Raw genomic sequence first — 19746 nt, forward strand, 5'->3', positions numbered from 1 at the left:
CCCCTCTCCCGACCCAGTGGGAACCATTCAACCTGGATCGTTATACCGGCGAAACCGACCCTGACGAACACCTGAAAGTCTACATCACCCACGTCGCTCTGTACACATCTCAAGACGCAGTCTTTTGCAAAGCTTTCCCCACTACCCTCAAAGGCCCTGCCCTAGAATGGTTTACCACCCTCCCGCCCTACTCAATTGATAGTTTCGACATCCTTTCACACATGTTTTCCACCCATTTCACTAGAAGCCGCCCACATCAAACCACCACCATATCCCTACTGGGTATCAGACAGGAACCCAATGAACCACTCAGAACGTTCATCGATCGCTTCAGTAAAGCCGCCCTTCGTACACCACACCTCAACCAGGAGATGATACTCCAATGTATGACTCTCACCCTACAGCCCGGCCCCTTCGCCAACAACGTCTACCTCCACCCACCCACCTTCATGCACGAACTCAAGCTACGCGCAGCCGACTACGTCCGCATGGAGGAAATGCAAACTCTTCACACCAAATTCTGCAACAACTACGCCACCAACACCTCCAACCCCACCCCTAACCCCACCTCCAACCCCACCCCTAACCCCACCCCACAACCTCACCCGCGCCCTGATACCCGCCCACGCGAACCCCGCCAACCTCGCTTCACCAGATACGCTCCCCTCACAGTAGCCCGCTCTCGCATCCTAGACGAGGCCATCCAAGTTGACCTTCTCCCCCCACCACGAAAGACAACCACACCTCCTAACGCTGACATGACCAAGTATTGTCGGTACCATCGCAACCATGGTCACACTATGGAAGAATGCAAAGCGCTCCAGGATAAAATCGAAGAACTGGTCCGTGCTGGCCACTTTCGCCGCTTCATCCGTAGGGATGACCATTCCTCCTCCTCCCGATCCCGCCACCCCCCACAACATGACCACAAACGCCAACCAAGTGACGCCCATCACAATAGCCACCCCACCCAACCCAACAACCAACAGCCAGAGCCCGCCGACACCAACATTACCCCTGCCGACCCCCCCCCCCCCTTACGAGGCACCATTAACACCATCTCTGGTGGCTTCGCAAGTGGAGGCTCCACCTCGTCCGCTAGGAAGAAACACCTTCGCCATATACAATCCATCAACCATATCACTCATTCCCACCACAAATGTCGTATGCCCCCCATCGTATTCACGGATGACGACTTCCATGGCCTCGACCACCAGCAGGACGACCCCATGGTCATCACCGTTGAAATCGAAAATTATGCCGTTAAGAAAGTACTTGTGGATCAAGGCAGCTCAGTTGACATCCTCTACTGGGCCACCTACCAAAAGTTACAACTTCTTGACACCGCCATGATACCATATGATGAGCCCATATACAGCTTTTCCGGTGAACAAGTATCCACCCGGGGCTACATAGACCTCCATACCGTCTTTCGGGAAGGAACCCAAACCAAAACCATCCCAATCCGCTTCCTTATAGTCGATGCGCCAACATCCTACAACATACTCATGGGCTGTCCTTCCCTCAATACACTTGGCGCAGTCGTCTCTACCCCTCACTTGGCCATGAAGTTCCCGGCCCCATCCGGCGACATCCTGACCATCCATTATGACCAACGCCTGGCACGCGAGTGCTATATGGAAAGCTTAAGACCACAACTCCCAATCCAACAAACAAACCATATCGAACGACCACCTAATCCCCGCATAGCCCTATCCGGCGAGGACCTTGACCCCAGAATAGGCCGGGATGTCCGCCTCGAACCAGTCGAGGACACCACTCCCCTGGAACTCCCCAATGGCCACTCCATCAACTTAGGCACCGGTTTAAACTCTGACGAGCGTGCCACAATCACACCCATCCTCATCAATAACACAGATTTTTTCGCCCGGTCAGCCGCCGACCTCCCTGGAGTAGACCCCCAGGTGGCATCCCACAAGCTCTCGATATATAAAGAAGCCCGCTGTGTATCCCAGAAAAAGCGCAAGCTTGGGGAAGAACGCAGACAAGCGGCCAAAGTAGAGGCCGACAAGTTACTGAGCGCAGGGTTTATAGAAGAAGCTCAATACACCACTTGACTTTCTAACGTTGTCTTGGTAAAGAAAGCCAATGGCAAATGGCGGATGTGCGTAGACTACACAGACCTGAATAAGGCGTGCTCTCGCGATGCCTACCCCTTACCCAACATCGATCGACTCGTAGACGGCGCGGTAGGAAATAAGGTGCTTAGCTTTTTAGATGCATATTCAGGTTATAACCAAATCCCCATGGCCACAGCAGATATGCACAAGACCGCCTTCATCACAGACGATGCCAACTACTTCTATAGGGTCATGCCCTTCGGCCTCAAAAACGCTGGGGCAACTTACCAGCGACTAATGGACAAAGTCTTCAGCCATCTAGCAGGACACTGTGTCGAAGTCTACGTCGATGACATGGTCGTCAAGTCCCCAAGCCATCATCAACACGCTAAAGACTTAGAGGTAGTGTTCTCCGCCCTGCGCCATTACAACCTCCGCCTAAATCCCGATAAATGCGTATTCGGCGTCAACCGGGGCAAATTCCTTGGTTTCATGCTAACCCAACGCGGCATAGAGGTTAACCCTGAAAAATGCAGGGCCATCATCGAAATGCGCAGCCCCACTACTGTCAAAGAAGTCCAACGCCTAATCGGCTGCCTCACGGCCATTTCTCGCTTCCTGCCAAAACTAGCGGAACAAACTCGACCCATAATCCAGCTCCTAAAGAAATCCGCTCGGTTCACGTGGACTGATGATTGTGAACAGATCTTCCAGAAACTCAAAACATCCCTAACCTCACCCCCCATCCTCCACAAACCAGACATCAGCCAACCCCTGCTGGTATATATCACGGCCACCGATCATGCCGTCAGCGCAGCCCTTGTCCAAGAAGTAGAAGGCACGCAACATCCTGTGTATTTCGTGAGCAGAACACTACAAGACCCTGAAACCAGGTACCAAATGGTAGAAAAACTAGCCCTATCCTTGGTCCACGCCGCACGCCGCCTACGCCCGTATTTCCAAAACCACACCATAACCGTCAAGACCGATTACCCAATCCAGAAAATATTACAAAAGCTGGATCTAGCCGGACGCATGTCATCATGGGCCGTGGAGCTGTCAGAATTCAACATTCGCTATGAACCCCACGGCCCCATCAAAGCCCAGTGTCTCTTAGACTTCGTCAATGACCTACAACAAACACCTGTTGAGGACCAGTGGACACTTCATGTAGATGGCTCCTCAAACCCAAGGGGTGCCGGCGCTGGCATCGTGTTAGAAGGCCCCAACGACATCCTCATCGAGAAATCTCTTCACTTTGCTTTCAAAACGTCGAATAACCAAGCCGAGTACGAAGCTATCCTCGCCGGCCTCTCCCTAGCCCGTGAAGTCGGCGTCAAGAAGTTAACATGCAAAACCGACTCCAAACTCACTGTAGGTCATCTAAATGACGAATTCCAAATTAAAGACCCCATCCTTCAACAATATTACCATCTAGTCCGCGCGATTATTCAATCCGCCTTTGAAGAAGTCCGCGTCGAACACATTCCCAAAACCGACAACGTCAGGGCCGACATCCTTTCCAAATTAGCCAGTACCAAACTCAAAAACTGTAATCGATCCCTACTACAACAAACACTATCCACACCTTCCATCACACACACTTGCCAAACGTTAACCCACACCCCATCAAACAACATCACCCCCACCCAAACCCAAAACTGGACCACCCCTTACATTCAATACCTTAAAATCGGCAACACCCCCCTCGATGCGGACAAAACTTGGCTGGCCAAGGCCGCCAGGTACACTATGATAGGCGATGACCTCTACAAATGCGGATACGGCCAACCCTTACTTAAGTGTGTCACGGCAGAGCAAGCCCAATATATCATCAAAGAGCTACACAAAGGAATTTGTGGTTATCATTCAGGCGCACGCACCATGGCCACAAGAGTTCTCAGAGCCGGATACTTCTGGCCCACGATAGAAGCGGACTGCCAGGATCATGTCAGGAAGTGCAAGCCATGCCAGAAGCACGACAACCTTATCCATCAGAAATAAGAACAACTACACCACATACTGTCCCCCTGGCCATTCGCTAAGTGGGGAATGGACATCCTCGGCCCCTTCTCACCCGGCAAGGGGCAAGTAAAATTCCTAATCGTAGCTGTTGATTATTTTACCAAATGGATCGAAGCCAAGCCATTGACCACCATCACGGCCCAACAAGTCCAGCAGTTCGTGTGGAAGGACATTATATGCAGATATGGTGTACCATATACCATCATAACAGACAATGGCCGACAATTTATCGACAAGGAGTTAGCCAAATTCTACACCGGCTTAGGCATCAAACACATCACAAGCTCTGTAGAACATCCACAAACCAATGGGCAAGCGGAAGCAGCAAACAAAGTTATTCTCATAGAGCTACGCAAGAGATTGGATACCGCCAAAGGCCGATGGCCTAAAGAGTTAATAGAAGTACTATGGGCTTACAGATGCACCCCTCAATCATCAACAAACGAATCCCCATTCAGCCTAGTCTACGGCGCAGACGCCATGATACTGGTAGAAATTAGCGAACCATCCCTGCGCCAAGAACTATACGACCCAACTCACAACCCCCAAAACATGGCCTTACATCTCGACCTCCTTCCCGAACTCAGAGAAAAAGCCCAAATACGCAATCTAGCCGCCAAACAACGAGCTGCCAGGAAATATAATGCAAACCTACACCCACGATCATTTGTCGTCGGAGACCTAGTATGGAGAATGGCCAGCAGTGCTAGAAAGAAGGATGGCAAGTTCTCCGCCAATTGGGACGACCCGTACCGCATACGAGAAGACGCAGGAGGAGGGGCTTATCGACTGGAACAATTATCTGGGGAAGAGATTCCCAACACATGGAATGTATCCCACCTCAAGTTCTACTTCAGCTAAATATGTATCATAGTTGAATCAATACTTGTAACCACGGGTGTACTCTTTTTCCTCACTTGGTCTTTTTTTCCTAAGGAGGGTTTTGGCCAAGGAGGTTTTAACGAGACATCCCTATTCAATAAATAAAAAGAAGGTATCCCTACTTTAGGACTCTATGCCTTTAATCTTGGTTCATTCGTTTAAGTTCCCCACCCTTACCCCAAGTAAGCGGCCTGGGTCAAACACCTTTTACTCGTGGTTAATTCGTTTAAGTTCCCCACCCTTACCCCCAAGTAAGCGGCCTGGGTCGAACACCCTTTAATCTTGGTTCATTCGTTTAAGTTCCCCACCCTTATCCCAAGTAAGCGGCCTGGGTCGAACACCCTTATCTTTATCTTCATTCGTCTAAGTTCCCCACCCTTACCCCAAGTAAGCGGCCTGGGTCGAACACCCTTATCTTTATCTTGATTCGTTTAAGTTCCCCACCCTTACCCCAAGTAAGCGGCCTGGGTCGAACACCCTTTAATCTTGGTTCATTCGTTTAAGTTCCTCACCCTCACCCCAAGTAAGCGGCCTGGGTCGAACACCTTTTACTCGTGGTTAATTCGTTTAAGTTCAAATAAAACGGTCAGAGTCGAACACCCTCAATAATAAAACTAATCCGCCAAACATCACATACATCAAAACACCCCCTCATAATTATACCATACCGCTAACGCAACGCTATCATACAAGTTATCGGCATCTAATAACAAACATAGCATACACAAGGCATTCATCATATTAAAGGCAAAGTAAAATAGTGTACGGATAATTACAAACGGAATCCAAGTTTCAAATTATAAAGAAATAAAGTTACTACATCCCCTTGCTCTCATCACCCCCCACGGCAGCCCCCGCATCCTTCTCCTCCTCTGCCGCCTTCTCCTCCACCTCCTCAGCATCCCCCTCAGCATCCCTCGCCAACTTCCCACCAATTACGTCCTTATCTACGTCAAATCTTGAATCCAAGACATCCACATCCGGATGGAAGAAGGCTGCCTGCCGCAACCCCTTCTCGAAACCATTAATATGCCTTTGGATGACGCTATTCTTCAAATCGTCCAGTTCCCCAACAGCCCCATCATACTTATCCTTCAAATCCTCATAGTCTTCTTCCAACTCCCCTATACGCTTGTTTAGCTTTTCCTCAGAGTCCAAGCAACGCACTTTCCATGTTGCCAGCCTTTTCCTTTCCGCTTCCCAGCCTTCTTTCTCCTTTTCTAAAGCCGCCTTCTCCTCCTCAAGCTTATCCACTTTACCCTGCAACTCCCCCACCTCCTTTACTTCTCTTCTGTAAAGAGACCCTACACGCCGACTCAGGACTAGGGCCTTGCTTCAAACTCTACCATTGTTCTCACAATATGATCCACCTCCATGTTATCAATAGAGTTTACAACGGTATCCGGAAGGTCGATCGAGATATCCTTCCTAATGGATATCTCCGGCAACTCGATCAACCCGGCCTCAGGTAACTTCTCTCCACTAGCCGACCCCGTCCCGCTAGCCGTCCCAAGAAAAGCTGCCCTTATCTTCTTCACGTCTTTGCCCTTCCCGGGTCGAGGCGGAAGCTCAGCTTTCCTTTTCGTCCCGCCGTGTACATGCACCTCCACAACCGATTCCTGCAAGTTGGGAACGTCAGCTTTCCCAGCCGCCTTGGCCTTAGCGGCCATTTCCTTCCTCAGTGATTGAAAGAGCGCTAGATTCTTCTTACCAGATTGTGCCATATGCCCTGCAATAACATATCACGACTCGGATCAAAACAACTTAGCATTATTAACACAACTTAAGTAATAAACAGATACCTTCAATATCTATTATCGGATGCACCGAATTATAAACCCTAACTAGGCCCTTAGTGGGCAACTTATCCACAAATTTCAACAACATCCCCACCACCTCCTTGTCACCAGCCGACAACTCCTCCACTCCCATGTCTTTATATCGAGAAGGATTGTTGGTCCAGCTAAAGGGAAACTTGGTACTCCCATCCGCATTCAAAAAATGAGATTTACCCCCTTCCTTAACGACGACTTTGAAGTACCCGTCTTTGAAATGCTTGAAAGACTGGGAGAAAGCATCCAGTCTGCTGATGCTGGGGCGACTGATTAAAGAAAGCCAAGTAGCCAGCCTTCGGGGCCTGGTGTCATAAAAATACAAGAAAGCATAGGGAGTAGGCTCCAAATATAAGGACTCGCACAGAATGCGGAAGGCCTGCAAGTAGGCCCAGCTATTAGGATGTAGCTGGGTAGGTGCCACATTCAAAGCCCGGAGCACACCCATAGTGAAATCGTCTAAGGGCAGTCGCACATGAAGCTGAGAAAAGTGGCACATATACATGTAGAAGAATTTTTCGGTAGCCCCCTCCTGCCCATGGCATACCCGGTCGACGGCACTTACCCTCTCCAGCGAAATAATGTCTCCGCTGACACCCCTGGACATAACGGGTGTGCAGTTCAGCCAAGAGTTCAACAGACGAGACCACCTGAATAAAGATGATTGATCACGAACATTAGCAGCAACCCACCCATAGCCGCCTTTGGCCGACCAGTTACTTTCCTCCAACTCTTCAGGAGGATCCTCTCGAACCTCCCTCACTACCTCCATCGGCATCCCGCTTGTAACAACTCCAGAACTTGTACCCTCTCCGCCAAGTCGTCCATCCTTACTTCTATCTAACTCAGTACTTTCACTACTACTAGACGAAGACACGCTACTACTACTGGACATACCTGATTTCGTTTTTTACGGGAAGATGTCGGTCGAAATAGAGGACTAGTTGGACACTTTTACGCGCACAAGGTCTTTAAATTCAGAATTCACAAATGAAACAGGTAACCCCTTATCTGTTTGCAAACACATATTTATAACCTACAATCCCAAACGACGAACCTCTTCCCGCCAAAACCAAAACCATACCACAGACCAATCGACACCATCATTGCAAAAGATATGACACTTCAAAATGACGGCGCCAAAACTTTTTCGATTTGAACAACTGACACCCTTTCACCTACCTTCTGACGATTGCAAATTCTAAGCCTTAACACTGTTCACCACACTTAAAGGCTGGGGGACTGGTGTATCACACCTAGCCGGTTCTGCTAGCTTATCAACACATATCATCCTTGACCGACAACCCTTATCGGATAAGGCTGGGGGACTGATGTACCGTACCTAGCCAAACTCGACCAAGTAAACAGTGTGCATATCGAGACCGCCGAGTTAGCACTTCACATCACCAACATAAGCCACCTAGGCAAGTAGTCGGTCGAGACCGACTACTCGAGCACATCTGGTAAGGTTAAAGCCCAGGCCGACTACTCCAATAAACTTAAGCGAAAATCGAAACCCTCGCATTCAATAGGTCTCAAGGGCCTGGGTTGGGGCCCAGGCCCACTCATGGCCCAAACTAGAGCCCAGGTCAAGACCTAGCCCATGAAATAGTCAAACGTCATTAATGTTCTATAAATACATGTGGACCCCATCATTCAAAGGTACGCATTCATTAATCACTGATTTGACTCTCTGAGAGCTTTGACTTACTTGAGCTTCGGAGATTCTTCTCCAGTTAACCCCTCCTGGGTTCAAGTTGACATGTATCGACTGGGAAGAGGCCAACTGAAGAGATAGCGGACTACATGGTAAGGTGACGCTTGTGCCTAACCTCTTGTTTGTTCTCTGCAGGAACAGATTGTATTTTTGTTCCTTCAATATCACATATTTAGGAAGAAATTATATTATAATTGTATAAATTTCAAATTAAAATACAAAATAAACTTTCATGAGAGCCAAAATAATTATTAGATTTGTGAAGGTTAATTTTACCTAGTTGATAAAATTTTTAAATATTTTTAAAAAAATATAAATGAAAAAAATATTTAAATTAAAAATATTTTAAATGTATATTTACTTCAATTTTTGAAATTCTAATTAAATCTTCTTCTTTTTTTGTACATTACACAAATTATAATACATCACTTGATCAAAACCACATAAAGAATAAAGATTTTAACCAATAATAATTGAAATTTAACAAACATCTTTCTTCTTTTGAATCTCAACATATGTTTGAATGGTGATAAAAAAATATTCAAGGCAATTATATTATTAAATTATTATATTATAGTAAATAAAATTTATTTATACAATTATAGTGATAAATTTACACATATGATAATGAATTAAAAAATAAAAATAAGTGTATAAAAATATCAAAATATTATTTTACATGATAAAAATAAATAACAAATAAAAATATTAAAGAAATGATCAAATGGAAACAATTTAATAGACTGTTGAATGAAATCGTATCAAGAAAAATAAATTTATAACTAAGGGTATGATAAAATGAAAAAACCATTAAAGATTTAAGAAAACTTCTCAAATATGAACCTAGTTGAACGGAGATAAATAAAATTAGAACATAAAAGTTATTTAAATGAAACAAAAATTAATAATAATATAATAAATAATATAAGCTTTTTTATATTAACTAGTAAATGATAGTTTTGAACATTGTCATGTGCAAAAATATACAATGATAAAAATATTAAAAGAGAGTATAAATATTCAAATGTGATAAATAAAAAATATTTAATAAATATACATAATTTGAATATAATTGCACAAATGTTATGATATCTTAAAGATGTGAATGAATTTTGTGATAAGTCAAACAATTAAAAGAAATACTCATCCATATAAAGTGAAAAAATATTTATTTGTCATTCCTAAATACAATAATATATATATATATATATATATATATATATATATATATGAATTTTACATAAAATGATATTTCCCTTTGTGAGAACAATTTGGAATTGAGTTATAAGAGTCCAATTTTAATTTTATCAGTTCTCCAGACAATCAACCTCATAACTTATTACACACATTTTTATCTTTCTTTGTTGTGTGTGACGTTAATATTTTTTCTCAAATTGAATATAAAAAAGGTCCCATGATTTATGATGAGAATACTACAAATATAAAAGTAAATGCATTTTGAGAAATGTTCCTTCATCCTAAACTTTTTACTAGGAAGAAAAATGTTAAACAAGTGGAATGGTGAGGTTCCTCTATGATAATTTCCTTCTCTCTCGCATCATTCCCACCTGCCTTTAATATGTCTGTCATAAACATGATGTACAGATTTGCATCTTTAGATTCAAACTTGAACCATATGCCACTAACAGCTTCATGTCTCTTACTGGTACCTGGTTACTAACACATACCTTTCGCTTGGTTATCATTTATCAGAAGGCTTGCATGATTCATATATTAAGCAATACTGAGTTCCCTTTTTCATTCATTTTTTTTTTTTACAGGGGGTGCAAAGAAAGGAACTGATCATATAATCCAAAGTAATGACTCAAGAGTCATTCATTCATTGTTGGTAAAGGAATATTTTGAAGTAATAACTATATACAATATATGACTCAAGAGTCAAGATGGTGTAGTAAATCTTCTTATCTATCTCTTGCTCCTATACATAGTACAGAGAAATACGTGGTTATGGATATTGGAATAATATTCTTCACAGAGAAGATGAAAAGTGTAATATTAGTACTCTCATTTTTACATTTTGTTGACTTCTAACTTTAACAACCTACAGAGTATAAATTTGTTATACAAACTCTAAATCAATATTTCAGAACTTGAGAAGGAACTTTTGTTGAAGAATTATTTAGATAGTTTTGTCCAAAATGTAAATATTTACAAACAACGTGATAACGGTGAATATGATTTCTATTCAAAATCTAATTAAAGTCAATGCATCTAATATTTTTTTATATTTTGTTTTAATTTAAATCCATAATTAATAGTATACCTTCATACATGTATGAAAATCAAGAGAAAGAATTAGAAACAAAAGATGAATAGGGAAGACCATTTATGTATGTGATTAGAAAAAGAAGAGAGGAGAAAACCTAAAAGCCGTCTTCAAATTATTATTTTCTTCTTAAACAAACAATATTTCTAAGAAAGTGCGACATTATATTATCGGGAAAAATATTATATTCTTTTTAGAGATTAAAAATTGTTTTGTTTCTACTTATATTAAAATAATGCGGTTTCATATATTTGAAAAAGATATTTTGCATAAATACATATATCATATGTGCCTTTTTTTTTTTGTTAAAGTTTTAGAAAAAATAGCTATATAAATGAGTACATCTTAATCCTAATAACCTCCATTTGACATCTCCATTGCATATAATATTTTCAAACATTGTCAATTTATTTATATTAAACATTTCACATGTGATGTTACATATGTTGCTCACCTTAGCCCACTCATTGAAGTGGAACTTGTCCCTTCTTTGGGCCATTTTGCCTCATACTTTCCCATCTTCATATTTAAAACCTTCACATGCTCAACTAATTAAATTCTTTAAGTGTTTTGTTATTTAGTAAACCCCTAAACTTCTTTTTTGAGTTATTTGGCCTTTCCTTCTGATATCGGTTCTATGAGTTTTGGATTTACATCCACATCATATGCTTAGTAGTTGGTTTGGGTAAAGCATGATGTCTCAATTATAAGAAAGTTTTAATCTTGCTACTCTTATACTCTAACGTGGTCTAGACTGTAGAGTGATAACAACCTTGGCATGTGGTATCTCCAAAAACAATACTTTAAATCTTAGTTATTTAATGTTTTTCTAGACTCAAGCTCTATAGCCTAAAGATATGTTCCTTGCACATATACAAATTTGACAACCAGTGATTAGTGACACAATTTTTATAAGGAAAGGGGAAAACTTCACAAAGAAAAATGAAAGAGACAATGTTTTTATGGGTAGCTTATGCAAGTTAAACCATGATTTTAGAATTATACTCATCCTTTCTTTATTTGTTATCTTTATACCTTCTTCCTAGAATATGGTTAAGCACTTGTGCTATGTAATATCTTTGAGAACATGAGTGTTTCCTACCCAATTTTTTTCTATTATTTTTTTTTTTATGTTTTTTAACTGTGTAAAGGGTTGGAGCAACTCAAATGTTTTTCTATTTTATATATTTTTTATTGTTGGTAACAAAAAAATTAGTCTTCCTTGTTTATAATTGTTTTTCTCTTTACAATATTAGAAATAAAATAAATTTACACTTTATAATTGAAAATTTTACCTTATAAACCGATATCGTGATATTGAATTAAACATAAATCTATTTACATGATGATATTAAAGGTATTTAAAATATATTCTAATTCTTTGAAATCATTACCATTTTTACCATTTTGTTATCCAATACGTGTTAGATTATGGAAAAATATCTAATATTACACTTAAAATGTTCATTTCCCAATGTAATGTGTTGAAATCTCACTTTATAATATATAAAAAATGTGTTGAAATCTCACATTATAATATATAAGTGAAGTTCAAGCCTGGTCACACCTTATATTGTAAGGTTGAATTGTATATAAACACACTCACTAACACAATATCCACAAACAAAACTATCATTATCTCATCTAGCATACCATTGATTAACAATTCACACACTCTTCATCTAAGTCTTTCTTAGTATACTCTCTAGTGTATTATAACATGAAAGTTGTTTCCATTAATATATTATAATTTCAACACATATCTATTTATAACTTACAAATGCAACATGCTAGTAAATCTAAAAAACTATTTTCATTAGTTTTAGAAATGTTTGAAAACGAAAAGTAAAATAACGATAATACAAATATAGTTTCTGAAACTTAACCAATTAAACTTGTTATTATTCTGAAAAGGTTTAAAATTGTGTGGGCCCAACGTGAGAGATTTATTTACTCCATTCCATGTTGCCGTGGCAATATAAACCACCACCTCTTTAGTGCTGATGATTTGGCTTCTACTACTACCAGCCTAACATTGTCACATGCATGGACGGTGGTGGCTTCTGTTCTCTACGCAAAGGACATTAAATTAAATAGTAAGTTTTTTAATGGTCCTACGTGTTTTATTTATAATCATACACACCAATGATACTTATATATATATAGTTATATTCCATCATAGTTAAACGAATAAACTCTTCTTTTACTACCCAATCTCTACATTTTCCTTGTATGAAAACCTCACACCCACAAGCAACATCCCAACCAATTTATCAGTTTTCTCCAAGTGAAGTATGTTGAAAGTTCTATCAACAAGACATAAGTCCGAATATACAAGTTAGTGACGATAAATCTTATTTTTTAAATCGATTTTGTAGAGTTGAGTAAGTGTAATTCTACAAATAAAGTATGCGGAGATAACACTGTCAGCACGCATGGAGTGAGATTAAGTAAATGCAAATATCAACTCCTAACTGTAGGATTGAACCAGATACTTGATGAAAAATGGAGCAGTTATGGCACAGAAAGTGACTGAAAAAGTAAAGATAGATGAGAAAGTCTAACAATTGAAAAATAACGATGCTCACCACCTCAGAAATAGTTTGTCACCTCGCACATTATGCGTAGTGGTGGGGTCCTCCTACAAATTCATGTACATATATGAATTGATTTTGTAAGCCACGAACGACCATTTCGTGCAGTAGAGGTATTACATTGGGACACTCTAGTTTACTTTTGGGTAAAGGTACTGCTACGTTTAGTTTCGTGCCACATATTGCATTTGTTTTTATCTCTGTTCATGTTAATGTTCATAAAGTCTAGATATTATTTTATTTTAAATAGGTTTTGTTTATGTGGTTCGAATTGGTAGGCATGTTTCAACGCATTGATTATTTTACATAACCCATGAAATGACTAATACTTACTAACTTGCTGTTTTTAATAACAAGCAGATTCAAGTGGAGAGTATCGAACTATAAATTCACGATTTGGGTTTGTAATCCTTTCATCTACTTAATCACAAGTGTATTGTTTTTAATACACTAGATAGAGAGCACTATTCTTCTGATCAAATTTGGTGCGTTAATGCTTAAACTTTTGTACTCTTGCTTAAACTTTCATACTTTTTTCAGTTGCTCATATTCTTGTAAGATCATCAAGTGCAAATATAGTGCTCATTATGCTGCTATTACTGAAGTTTGTTGCAGATTTGAAATTCAGCTAAGATGGACTCTGCTCTCAGGACTGTTGGAGTCAAGTACGAGTGCTTGCTTTTTGGTATGATTGGTGCAACTCAATAACCTTTTTGCCTCTTTATTTAACTTAGAAAATTGTCCATTGAAACTGAAGAAAATATAGAATTCAATTTGCCTGTTTCAAAAGGGGAAAAGAAGGTTAATAATGGTGTGTTTCACTCTGAAATAGAAGATGGAACTAATTTCTAATTCCAAATGTTGGTCACAGATATGGATGACACTCTCTACCCGCTGAGCATAGGTCTCAATTTGTTTTGTCGCAAGAACATTCAAGGTACATATTCTAGTGTTATAACAAAATCTTACATAGTCTGGTGTTCAGGTAATCTCATATGTCATACAAGAACTAGAGTTAACCAATCTTTTATTTTTTTGCAGAGTATATGTTAGAACACTTGCATATTGAAGAAGATGAAGTGCCAAAAATGTGCTTGGATTTGTATAGAGAATACGGAACAACTATGGCAGGATTGAAGGTATGAAGATTTGGTGCTGCTCTTATTTTTCTCTTCATCATACTTCTGAAATCGATTCACTGTCAATTATATATGATCTCAGTGAGTTTATACAGTTTGAAGAGAAATCTTTTTCTACTATGTTTCCTCTCAGGTCCTTGGCTATGAATTTGACAATGACGAGTTTCATGCTTACGTTCATGGAAGGTTACCATACGAGAAACTGAAGCCTGATCCAGTATTAAGGAACCTTCTACTTTCCATGCCTCAACGTAAAATAGTATGTCAACAACAAAGTTAAACCTTATAAATTTGTTCAGTGAAGAGCGTTCTATAATATCCTCTGACTTGAAAATGTTATTTCCAGATATTCACCAATGCAGATCACGCACATGCAGTTAAAGTTCTCAACAGAATGGGTTTGGAAGATTGTTTTGAGGGCATCATATGCTTTGAAACGCTTAATCCTCACAAACAAATCAATTGCATGGATTTACCGAATGATGATAATGTTCTCACAGATTTAACGGAGAATGGATGTTTCAATTCCCAGACTCATATCCTCTGTAAACCCTCTGTGGAAGCCTTTGAAGCTGCTATTCGGATTGCTAATGTGGATCCAAAGAAAACAGTAAGATTGAACACTTACCTAAAAGTGACATAGGATTATTACTTATGTTATGTGGTTATTTATATTATTTTCTGTAAGACTCTGGGAATCAATTCATAACAGTTCTATCCTATCTTCTGCAGATTTTCTTTGATGACAGTGTTAGAAATGTTGCAAGTGCAAAAGTAGCTGGACTTCACACTGTTATAGTAAGATCTAGTTTGCTATCTATGCATTTTCACATTCATGTTCATTTGTTATGCAATACTGCAGTGTAATCTAACAAGAACATAACCAATTGATGGCAGTTGGGTCATTCAGATTTGGTGCCTGGTGCTGATCATGCCCTGAATAGCATTCACAATATCAAAGAAGCATTACCTGAAATATGGGAGATTGAAGAAGGAAACCAACAGCAAAAGATTCAACCCCCAGCAGTGGAAACCATGGTCCTAGCTTGAGTTTTGCTTCGATGAAAGATTTTAGCACACTAATCAAGCAATCAAGGGTTTCAACCTAAGCTCGTGTCTATCTAAATTTACAATAAGTTTGAAATCTCTCCATATCATGCTGATGCTTAACTATATAAATCTTCAAGTTGGGACATTGAATGGATGAGAAACTTGAAAATGTATATTGCAGAGCTAAAAATTGGAGAGAAAAAAAATATAGTAATCTACTAAATAAGGTTTTTCGTCGGTCTGGTAAATGGTAATACGAGATATGTGTGTTGTGTATCTCTCAGAAGTCGATAATTCAGACGCATATAAACATATCAAATATCCATATTCTTACACCCTTTTCAACTTAAAATCTTAATTCACAGTTAGAAAATTGTACTGCACTTCAGTGTTAAAATCAAGTATTTTGAATAACTTGTATGAAACTTTCTTGTCTACTGTGATTCAAGTGCCTCTCAACATCCATTCCATCACTGAAATCTACTGACACAACATGGAGTTTCTCTAACCATGGAGTCTACAACATACATTAACATCGTTTACTTAGTAAGGCCAAAACATAAACAAATTTTAAGTGATAATGGTTGAAATGAAAAACCTTTGGATGGCTTAGATAAGCAACTGGGCATTAAAAATAAGTGAATCAACATTGCCAGAATTATTTGCGTACAATGATTGACCAGAAGTTGTTGCAAGTGTATTTTGTCGATTTCATATAAGAAAAAGAGTCACTATTCATCACCATGATATGGAGAGATATGGATAACATGTTGAATAAAGTATTTGTCCACAACTTCAAGAAATTAAACAAGTTTCGTGACAGAAACACAAATTAAATATGAAATTGGATTTGTCTAACTTTTTGATTATTCATATTAGATTTTGGTTCTTTTAATCTCATTTTAGAAAATCATAATTTTGATGTAATACTTAATTTTGTATAGTTTTCTTTTTTCCAACTTAATGTTAATCCAAACACATTTGTCCAAATAATTTAATTAATTTATCAATTTCAGAAAGACACATTTTCTTTTCTATATCTAAGAAAAAAATTATAGTTAAATAAATACCTAAACACGTTATCAAATAGTAATTAGACAAAAGTTAAAAATTATATGAATGGTGAATTATATTTTTAGTAGCTTAGTTTACATGCGAAATTGCAATTCAATTTCCTCTATCCGATCATAGTTGAGTGATGGAGAATCAAATCTAAACCTAAGAATGTGTTCTTTTGAGTGGAAGAATTTGAGGGAGAGAGATGATCGATTTAAATGGATTTGAAGGTGAGAATTATGTTATTTTTTTAAAAAAGATTTAAAGGTGATAGTGAAGTAAATTTAAGAATAAATTTTGTGAACATTTGTGATAGATTTGATTGATATGACTAATAAAGAAATAAAATTTAATGGATGAAAAAGTTAGATTACCAAATCGTCCTTGGTATTAAAAGTATTATAAAATGATAATTAGATAAGTAATAATTAATTTTGAATCTTTTTATGATAATTAAAAATATTAATGATATTTATTAATAAAAAAATATTATAATATATTTGATTTGAAAAAAAAATAAACAAAGTTGTGAAGAAATCGGTGGAATCAAGTACATCCAAAATGGAACTAGTTAAACATGAAAAATCTTTCGTATTGGAATAAATATAAGAAAAATATAATATTATCGTTTAATACTAATTATGATTATTGTTATTATTAATATAATAATAATTAATAATTAGTTATTTTATTTTCATAAAACTAAAATTCTTTTTAATCAAATTGGAACCTTACAAGTCTTTTTGGATAGAAATGATGGCCACCCGTTGCTACTTAGGTGAATGGAAGAAAAAACAAAACAATGAAACCAAAAGCATAAACATGCTCAAGTAAGTTTACATTTATGAAAGAACAAGGATATTATTGTAAATATAAATAAATTACCCCTAAATCTCTTTAGCACATGTGAGATGGAAAAAAAGTAAAAATCTCTCCTTGTCTCGCTCATAAAGGTGCAGAAAAGAACACCATTTAAATTCAAATTCATCCTTCTATTTCTTTGTAAATAGTAAAATCCATAAAAAAAAAAAAGACCTAAACGTAGAAACGAAAATGATGAAACCATCGAGGATGATGGTCAAAGAAGAAGATTAAAGAGGAAAAGAAAAAAGAGAAAAAAATGTAAAAGAGAAAAAGTAGATTTTTTTTCTTTTTAATTACACTTCTTGATCATTATATGCACAGGCCTTTTAATCTAGTTATCATCTTATTATCATCAAAGAAAAAACTTAATGTCATTCATTTTAGACAATCTATTTTATATAATTTTTTCGATAACGACAAATTTCAATTTCATATATAAATTGGGAGACTAAAAATATTTTTTACTTTTATATAAAATAGTAAATAATTACGCCTAACTAAAATACCACAATGAGAACATCCATTAATTAGAACATCCATTAATTTATCAAAATGTTTAGTTATGTTAACTAATAATAATTAAAAAAGTAGTCTAATGTGATAAATCATATCAAAAGACTCATCATTTAAAAAGTGCACTTTTTATCATTTAAATATAAAAATTATATTTGACGTTGATAAAAAATATTCAAACAATAAATTTTGTTATTCATGGTAAATGAAACATGATGAAAACTTGATAAAAAGTTAGAAAAACAAAAATAAAGCTATATCACTGCGAATTCCAAGTAAAATAGACACAATCAAGGTAATATCATTCATTCTTAGAATGTAATAAATAAACAATGAATAAAAATACTGAAAAAGGTAAAAGTAATTAAATATGTGTTTTATAAATAATTTAATTCTGTGAGGTTGAGATTGATTTTTCTGATGAAAAGATAAAATACTTTGAAAACATGAATAAAAGAGAACACAAAAATATAAGTTTTTTAACAAAATAAAGGTTTTTCAAGTGAAAAGAAATAAGAGTTAAAAGAGAAGAAAAATAGATAAACTTTTTCTTTTATATTAATTAATAAACTAAACAAAGAGTTCATGTAAATTCAAATTAAGAGTGAAACATTTTAAAGTTAAAAAAATAAATAATAAATATTGAAATGGAATATAAATAATAATATGAATGTCCTATAAACAATTTTATTTAATAAAATTAAGGTTTGTATTTCTTAAAATATAATACATCGTCCGAACTTAAACAAAACTATGCAAATGAAAAAAAATACAATAAAGATTATAATGAGAGAAAAAACACCTCTAAAATTCGAGTGAATTTTATAAATATTTAACAAGTAACAGAGAAATAAAAGAGACAAAATAATAATTCAAGATGAACAAAAAATTATAATAAAAATACTTTTTCTAAGTTATCTTATAAACTATAAATATTTTAATAATTTAAAATAAAAATACTACAACAAAAATCGTATGCAAAGATATGATTCCATATATATATATATATATATATATATATATATATATATATATATATATATATATATATATATATATATATATGAAATAATCTTTGTTCTAATGCCCAAATTAAATAATACAATATTACGTAGATTCTTTGACAACCTCAAGACATCATGGGCAAAACAACATTCATTAATCATTAATAATAGATGAAAATGTGATATTTTTAAAGCTTAAATATACATTTGGTCAATTTGTGTTGATTTTATTCAATTTGGTCTTTATTTTCGTTTTATGTTCAATTAGGTCCTCATTTTCGTTAAATTGTGGTCAATTTGGTCTTTTTCACTAACGGTGTTTAAATAGTTAACGTTTTTGAACAGTACATGCCACGTGTCAGCTCTTGGTTTTTTTTTTAATTTTTTTTATTTTTTTTAATTTTTTTTTAATTTTTTTTTAATTTTTTTAATTTCAAAAAAAGTGTCCACGTGTCAAGTCACAATTGTGCCACGTGTCAGTTTCTGATAGTATTATTTTTTTTTTCAATTTAGTCCCTATATTCGTTATTTTTGTTCAATTCAGTCCCTATATTCGTTATTTTTGTTTAATTTAGTCCCAAATTTTATTAAAAGAAAACCATTTAATTTTCAAATTGACATTATTATTACTTATTTTTTAAATTTAATTATAAATTATAATATTTAATTATTAATTGAATATAATTTTTAGATTCAATTGTT

The 19746-nt window shown here is 36.8% G+C and overlaps 1 protein-coding gene across 2 annotated transcripts; it reads left to right on the forward strand.

The window, feature by feature from the left end:
* Positions 1-13457: 13457 nt before the first annotated feature.
* LOC114189837 (uncharacterized protein C24B11.05-like) lies at positions 13458-16044 on the forward strand. 2 transcript variants are annotated; one of them, XM_028078547.2, is made up of 9 exons: positions 13458-13570; positions 13779-13903; positions 14034-14103; positions 14290-14355; positions 14460-14557; positions 14691-14816; positions 14904-15167; positions 15290-15355; positions 15455-16044. In XM_028078547.2, the coding sequence occupies exons 3-9, from the start codon at positions 14052-14054 to the stop codon at positions 15605-15607; spliced, it is 825 nt and encodes a 274-aa protein (XP_027934348.1). In that variant the 5' UTR covers positions 13458-13570; positions 13779-13903; positions 14034-14051; the 3' UTR covers positions 15608-16044. The 2 variants fall into 2 exon arrangements, with proteins under 2 accessions (XP_027934348.1, XP_027934347.1); XM_028078546.2 differs by having other exon boundaries at positions 13459-13570; positions 14024-14103.
* Positions 16045-19746: the final 3702 nt, after the last annotated feature.

Source organism: Vigna unguiculata, chromosome 7 (genome assembly GCF_037176805.1).
Source record: "Vigna unguiculata cultivar grain cowpea cultivar isolate G323 ecotype 2 chromosome 7, ASM3717680v1, whole genome shotgun sequence".
NCBI classification, from domain to species: domain Eukaryota; kingdom Viridiplantae; phylum Streptophyta; class Magnoliopsida; order Fabales; family Fabaceae; genus Vigna; species Vigna unguiculata.

What these genes read in the sequence shown, in the direction of transcription:
- LOC114189837 (XM_028078547.2), top strand. Translation starts at nt 14,052, where the DNA reads ATGGACTCTGCTCTCAGGACTGTTGGAGTCAAGTACGAGTGCTTGCTT. An exon ending in TTGTCGCAAGAACATTCAAG is followed by an intron (nt 14,356 to 14,459) that starts GTACATATTCTA and finishes ATTTTTTTGCAG; the next exon opens with AGTATATGTTAGAACACTTG. An exon ending in ATGTGGATCCAAAGAAAACA is followed by an intron (nt 15,168 to 15,289) that starts GTAAGATTGAAC and finishes TATCTTCTGCAG; the next exon opens with ATTTTCTTTGATGACAGTGT.